General features: G+C 17.9%; 1 protein-coding gene across 1 annotated transcript, besides 15 other annotated features; it reads right to left on the bottom strand. All coding sequences in view use genetic code 6, as the record gives it.

Moving 5' to 3' along the window:
- Positions 1 to 151: 151 nt before the first annotated feature.
- Positions 152 to 194: a microsatellite.
- Positions 195 to 1,650: 1,456 nt separating this feature from the next.
- Positions 1,651 to 1,693: a microsatellite.
- A 46-nt stretch (positions 1,694 to 1,739) lies between these two features.
- Positions 1,740 to 1,790: a microsatellite.
- A 67-nt stretch (positions 1,791 to 1,857) lies between these two features.
- Positions 1,858 to 1,888: a microsatellite.
- Positions 1,889 to 1,903: 15 nt separating this feature from the next.
- Positions 1,904 to 1,962: a microsatellite.
- A 42-nt stretch (positions 1,963 to 2,004) lies between these two features.
- Positions 2,005 to 2,114: a microsatellite.
- Positions 2,102 to 2,155: a microsatellite.
- Positions 2,103 to 2,143: a microsatellite.
- A 661-nt stretch (positions 2,156 to 2,816) lies between the features above and the next one.
- Positions 2,817 to 2,869: a microsatellite.
- Positions 2,817 to 2,888: a microsatellite.
- A 282-nt stretch (positions 2,889 to 3,170) lies between these two features.
- Positions 3,171 to 3,223: a microsatellite.
- Positions 3,191 to 3,228: a microsatellite.
- Positions 3,229 to 3,254: 26 nt separating this feature from the next.
- Positions 3,255 to 3,297: a microsatellite.
- A 4-nt stretch (positions 3,298 to 3,301) lies between these two features.
- Positions 3,302 to 3,341: a microsatellite.
- Positions 3,342 to 4,721: 1,380 nt separating this feature from the next.
- Positions 4,722 to 6,826, bottom strand: IMG5_070210 (hypothetical protein). Its single transcript, XM_004036741.1, has one exon. It carries the CDS (start codon positions 6,608 to 6,610, stop codon positions 5,198 to 5,200), a length of 1,413 nt encoding a protein of 470 aa, XP_004036789.1. The 5' UTR covers positions 6,611 to 6,826; the 3' UTR covers positions 4,722 to 5,197.
- Positions 6,509 to 6,543: a microsatellite.
- Positions 6,827 to 7,389: the final 563 nt, after the last annotated feature.

The raw sequence follows: 7,389 nt of genomic DNA, 5'->3' as shown, positions 1-7,389 counted from the left end.
TAATAGAACTAATAAATATATAGAATAATAGTATAAATATTATATATATAATGGAATAATAAATTAAAATTTTAACTCAAACAAATAACTTAATTAAAATATTCATATAAAACTTATAAAAAAAAATACACTAATATTAATCATATTTACAATAAATATTATTAAGAAATATTATAAAAATTATATAAAAAATAAAATAATTTTAATAAATAAATTTAAGCAAAACAATATAAATTTAAATTTAAATTAAAAAAAGCATAAAAATTAACATTTAATCCATAAAATTCAATATATTTTATAAATAAAGAATATTTCTTATAAGCATGAATAGATTATATTATAAAAACGTAATTAAAATAAATAAGTTTAGTAATATATTATTTATTAAAATAATCATCAAAAATATAAAAAAATTAAGAAAATAATAGATATTTTTTTTTAAAAAATAGAAATTAAAATATCTATTTCATTAAAAAAAAAATCTCTGGGGGGGAAAAATATAGAAATAAATGTATTATTTCCTTTCTTCTTAAAATTCTTCATATGAGAATGAAAATTTAACTAAATCTAGTATATATTTTAAAACTTTGTTAATTTTATTATGTTTCGATTTTTAAAGAATTTAAATAATTAACAATTATCAATATAAATTCTAAAAAATGGTAATGAAAAATATTTTTTAATTTAAGTGAATAAATTACTAAGCAAGTGTACTTAATACTATATAAAATATTTTAAATGAATTATATATAATTTTTCTTATATTAATAAAAACATTATACACAAAGAAATAATATTATGATAAAACAATATTTGATTGTTTATGTTTATATATTTAATTTATATTAAGAGAACATTTTGCACTTAATTAAATAATAAGTTTTTTAGCAAGTTAGAGCTATTTTAAGGTTTTTCTTTTGTTATTGACGTCTGAGGAATTTTAAATTTAAGATAATTATTTAAGTCCATACTATTTTTTTTGGTATTCTTTCCCTGTTTGGAGTTTCCTTAATTATCGTTTGTTTAATTTAAAATTGTTAATTTTTTTTCATTAGAAGTTGTTAAAGTAATAGATTTAAATTCATTTTATTTATATTATTATTTATAACATAAATTTATATCTTTAATATAAAAATAATAATTAAAAAGTTAAATTATTATCTTTAAAAATAAAATTTAAACATATAGTTATAATAATTATTTTTAATAATAATATATAATTAGGTAAAAGTTATTTTATAAAAAAATTAAATTTTAATTAATTATATTTGGAAAAAGGATATTTTAATATAAAATATAAAAAAAAAAAATAAGTAAAAATATAGATAGATAATTGTTAAATTTATTTTAAAAAATTTTATAAAAAAAAAATATATATTAAAATACTTAAAATAAGATGTAAATTCTTTAAAACATAAATAAGTATATTAAAATTATAAAAAATTTATTCGATTTGAGATAAAGAAATAAAAAAAATAACTATGCAAAAAATAAATATGTCTTTAAAAATATGTTAAAGGAAACAGTTTTTCGAAATAAAATTAAATAAATTTATATAAAAAGAAATTAAATTAATTATTAAATGTAAAAGAAAATTTTAATAATTTTATAAAGATTATTATATTATAAAAAAAGGTTAAATTAATATATAAAAGATAATAATAAATAAAAAAAAAGAAAATAAATAAATAAATATGTCTTTAAAAATATTTTAAAGAAAAAGTACTTCAAAATAAAATAATTTAATATAATAAAATTAAATTAAATTTAATTATTAAATATAATTTAAACTTTTAATAATTTAATAAAAATCATTATAATAAAAAATAAAATTTAAAAATATTAATATAATTAAGTAATAAATAAAAAAATAAAAAAAAAAATAAAAGAATTATATTTTCTTAATATATTCAAAAATAAAATATATTTAAAAGATATAAATAAATTACAATAAAAAAAATACAGAGTAAATATATTTATAAAAGAAAAATATTAATTATAAATATAAAAATAAAAATAATAATAAAATAATAATAAAAATAATAATAAAAATAATAATAAAAATAATAATAACAATAATAATAATAATAATAATAATAACAATAATAATAATATTTTTAATGATAATTATAATATTTTTAATAATATATATATTATAAGTTATTATTTAACTTATTTTACTTTTAATTTTTAATAATAAATATTTAATTTATATATATTTTTTTTATATTAACTTTTTTTATAATTTTATTTTATTTATTGCTTATTATTTTTTTAATTTCATATTTAAAAATTGACTTATATACATTTTTATTATAATTTTAATTTTTTTTTCTAAATTATTTATATTTTATTAATTTCTATTTTTTTATTAATATTACTTATAATATTTAATATACTATATTTTTATTTAAATAAATAATATTTTTCATTAATTTTTTTATTCATTCCATTTTTTATTTTTTATATGTTTAATATAATATAAATATATTATATTTCATATATGTCTTAATGTACTTTTTAATTATATAAATTATTATTATCGATTATATTATTTTATTTATAGCAAACTAAAAAAATGTCGAACAGTTTATAATTATTCCAATGTTTTCTTATGAGCAAAATTTAATAAAAAAAAAATTAAGATTAAAATTAACTTCTGAATGGCTAAATTATTATATAATTTTTTTCTTTTTTTAATTAAATATATAAGCTACATTTTATATTTTTTTATCTAATATAAAGATTAATGAAATTAATAAATTTAAAAATATATACAAAATTAATTTGGAGAATATTTTTATTTCAATTAAATCTATTTAAGAATTTAATAATTTAAAAAAAATAATTATATTTAAAAATATTAATTTATAAAAAAAAATATATATATATAAAATATAAAATAAAAAATAAAAAGTTAATTTTTATAAATATAATAATTAAATATTTATTTTTAAATATTTTAATATATAACTTAATTTATTTTAAATTAAAAGTTTATTTTAGAAATGTATATTTTTTTATTAAACATTAATTATATAGAAAGCAAATATAAATTTCAATAATGAAAACAAATTTAAGTTTTATATAAAAAAATTGATCATAAAATATTTATATAATATTTTAATAAAAAAATAATGTATAGTAAATTTATTAAAGTAAAATAATATATAATAATAATAAATAATTTAAAAAATAAAATAAAAAAATTTATAAAAAAATATTATATATTGCTACAAATATTATAAAACCTTATTTATAAATATTTTAAATAATAATTTAAAATTTATTATATAAGGAAAATAAATTATTAATATAAATAATAAATATAATAAAATAATTTTATTATTATATAAATTGAATGATATTTTAAGAAATAAAAATTTCGTATTAATTAAAAATATAAATAATAAAAAATCACAAATGAATAAATAATTAATACTATTAACTTTATTAGTTTTTCTAAATTAAAAAATAAATGCATTTATATTTACATATCCATTAAAAGTATATTTCGATTGGTTCGACATTACCGAATATTCAGCCATAATAATAAAACCAATATTGGAAAACTAAAACTAATATTACTATTATTGTAAATTAAATGATGATGGTAATATAATAATGTAAATAATTTTAGATGGAATGATAAATAATTATTACAATAATAACTATATAATTGAAACAAAATTAGGTCGTCCAAAACTATTTATAATAAACCGTGTGAAACATAATTACTAAGTAATAGACTTAATAGACCTTGAAAGTTTACAAAGTAATAGTAAATATGAAATGCCTACTCCAAAACCTATTTCTATATCAGATTACTATATAAGAAATTCTATTTCTATTGAAATTGATAAAATTTAAAAAATAATATACAGTAATGAATATTTTGCTTTTTATCAGACTCCATTTTTCGATGATAATTGTGACTAAATACCAATTAAAAAAGATAAAGTTATTAAAGTGTCAGGATATTGTAAAACAAGCGAAATTATTACTTTCTATGATTAATTTCGTAAAAATGCGATTATGATTTATAAGCAGTAATAATTCTAAATGTCCTAATTTCCATAAAATAGGTGCATTTTAAGAATTGATGATGACATTGTCCTTACTATATAAGGAAAGGGTGATAAAAGACATGTACATTTGGCTTAACTTACTTATTCTGGTAATATTGTTACAGTTAATAAGAGAGTGAATCTATTCACATAAGATTTTTTTGTGTGTAATAATATTTACAATTTTGGAATTGGGAAAAAAATAATTTGCTTGGGGAATAATGGGTTTTGGGAATTTTACGATTTACTAACTTTTACGAAAGTTTCTATGACGCCAGATAGTTCGCCAGTTGCATTAGGATATTATAATGAAGTTCTCTGTTATAAATCTGTTATTATTTTTGGAAATATTTTGTATGATATATCTTACGATTCAACTTTATAAAATATTCGATTAATCTAAAGAAAAGATTACAAAAATAAATATTACACTCTTTCTATAAATAGCAATTATGTTAAAATATTATTTTAAAAAGGACAAATCTTATTAGTTGATGATGAAAATTATTAAGATTACTATTTCTATTTATAATCGGCTGAAAGTATAATTTGTAAAGATACTGAGTATATGAATAGTAGCCTAAAATGTGTTTAATGTGGAAGTGATGAGATTTTTGTAAATGATATATGTGTAGCTTGTCCAAAAGGGACTTTTAAGAAAAATATTCAAGATAAAATATGTATTGCATGCACGAAAGGATGCATATCATGTACTAATTAAACTACTTGTACTAAATGTGATTAAGGTTTTCATATAAATAATAAGGATTAATGTAGTATTGATTGTAAAACTTACGAAAAAGATTCTATAGATATATGTACTTCTTGTGATTTACCTTACTTTTTATAAACAAAAGACAAGACATGTGTAGATGCTTGTAATAGTAATTAATATATAGATACTACTGATATTACTATACCTAAATGTAGTGATTGCAATATTTTATGTCTTACATGTACTGATGAGATGATTTGTAAAACTTGTGCAGATGGAAAATTTTTAAATACGAATACTTTATTGTGTGAAGCATGTGATACCTCATGCGCTACATGTGAAAATGGTACTGACAAAACTAAATGCCTTTCCTGTTCATCTCCTTTATATTACCAATAACTGGAAAAAAAATGTGTCACGGAATGCTATTCAAACTAATATCTGAATTCTTCTAATATCTGTAAAGCATGTAATAGTACGTGTGCTACATGTATAGATGGGATTTCTTGTAGTACTTGTAGTTCTGGATCATTTATAAATTCAGAAAGTGGTTTATGTGAATTGTGTGATCCAAATTGCAAAACTTGTAATGTTTCAAAAACTACCTGCCTTTCTTGTAACGATCCTTAATATTTATAAATAAACCAAACTTGCCAAAATTCCTGTTTGCCAAAACAATATCCGGATCTTACGAAAAAATGCTAACCCTGTAATATATCATGCTTATCATGTATTAATGGAAATTCATGTTCTACATGTGATGAAGGTATGTATTTAGATTCTAAAACTAATTATTGTTTGCCTTGCTCTGCTAATTGCAAAACTTGCGTTGATAATTCTTCTAAATAATGTACAGAATGCTTTCCTAATTATTTTATGACTTAAGACCATAAATGCGTTTCTGCATGCTAATAGAATTAGTATGTAGATGCTTTTAGGACATGTTAATCATGTAATGCGACTTGTCTTACTTGTTCAAATGCTATTTCGTGTAATACATGCGATGTGGGACATTACAAAAACACAAGAAGTGGTTTTTGTGAAATATGTGATAATAATTGCAGAACCTGCGAAGATGGAATACTAGGCAATTAGTGTATTACATGTAATAATCCTTAAGTTCTTTTATAGACTAAGAAATGTGCCGATAAATGCGATATATAATAATTTTCGGATTCAAATAAAATTTGTTAATAATGCGATCCTACCTGCCTTACTTGTTCTAATTCTAATACATGTGATACGTGTGAAGAAGGAAAATATATTAAAAGAAGTACATTAAAATGTGAATTATGTGGCTTAACTTGTAAAACATGCATAAAAAAGGACATGTGTCTATCTTGTAAATAGAATTACTTATTAACCAAAAATCAATAATGTAAATAAGAATGTGATGAATCTTATTTCCCAGATTCTTAGGGAATTTGTTAACCTTGTGGTTCTAATTGTTTAAACTGCAAATAATATACGGAATGTTCAGAATGTTTTTAGGGATTCTATTTATATAATGGACTCTGTAGTAATGAAATGTTGTGCTTTGGGAATACTTACTTAGATGAAAACCAATGTAAAACTGAATGTTCTTAAACTAAATTTAAAAATATGAAGACTAATAGATGTGACCCTTGCCATATTTCATGCGAAAAATGCACATAAGCAGGCGATAATAAATGTTTGGAGTGTAAAAAGGGACTTGTTTTTAATAATGGCAAATGTGAAGGTTAATTATAAGAAACATAAGAAATATAAAAAAAATAAGAAGCACATTTAACTAGTAAGTTGATGTTTAAAGCATATCTAGTGATTACTATATATACAATAATTGCATGCATAATTTGCCACGTTTTAGATAACAGGTTATATTTTAGAAATAAAAAAGAAAATAATTTCAAAGAAGCAGAATGTAAACCGAAAATAACAAAATCTGAAAATTAACACGTAGAAAAGTTTGACCAGATTGATAATATAGTGATATAACAGAAATAAAATCTAATTTAAATGCTTAAATCAACTATTCAAAAAGGAAATTAAATAAGCTAATAAATAATAGGCTTAGACACAAAAAATAATAATATAATAGATGTAAATCCAAGAAAAAAAAGTAATTTAATCATTTAAAGTTCTACTAGTACTTTTAGTCCTGATAATTATATAGTTGGCAAACAAGCTAAATAAAGCATTCAAAAAAGTGCCACTGTTATTTCAGTTGATAATCCTCAAAATGAAATAATAAATATATCTGCAGTTAATAAGAATCGTGGTTATTATAAATATGACTAGAAAATATATTTTACACTTATTGCGAATGAATTTTTTGAAATGTATATGTTATAAGACAATTCACGTAACTCTGTACTTAAGGCTTTACTTATGTATTTTAAATAATGTTTATTTATGCTAATTTGTTTTTATTATTTATTTTTTGGATATTTTATAATGTCAATTATGATTTTGTGTTGCATTTTGGTTAAATCATGTATGAAAAAATTTATTGAAAAATATAATATTTTATAACGTTTTAGATATATTATTCCAAATTTGTTTTTTTTAGTTATTTTTTTAATCTTCTTTTTTTTTTTTATCTTTAAAAATGTAGTATTATTACTT

This window comes from Ichthyophthirius multifiliis, assembly GCF_000220395.1.
Source record: "Ichthyophthirius multifiliis unplaced genomic scaffold scaff_1120509250384, whole genome shotgun sequence".
NCBI classification, from domain to species: domain Eukaryota; phylum Ciliophora; class Oligohymenophorea; order Hymenostomatida; genus Ichthyophthirius; species Ichthyophthirius multifiliis.
This window is presented reverse-complemented; position numbering and strand designations above follow the sequence as displayed.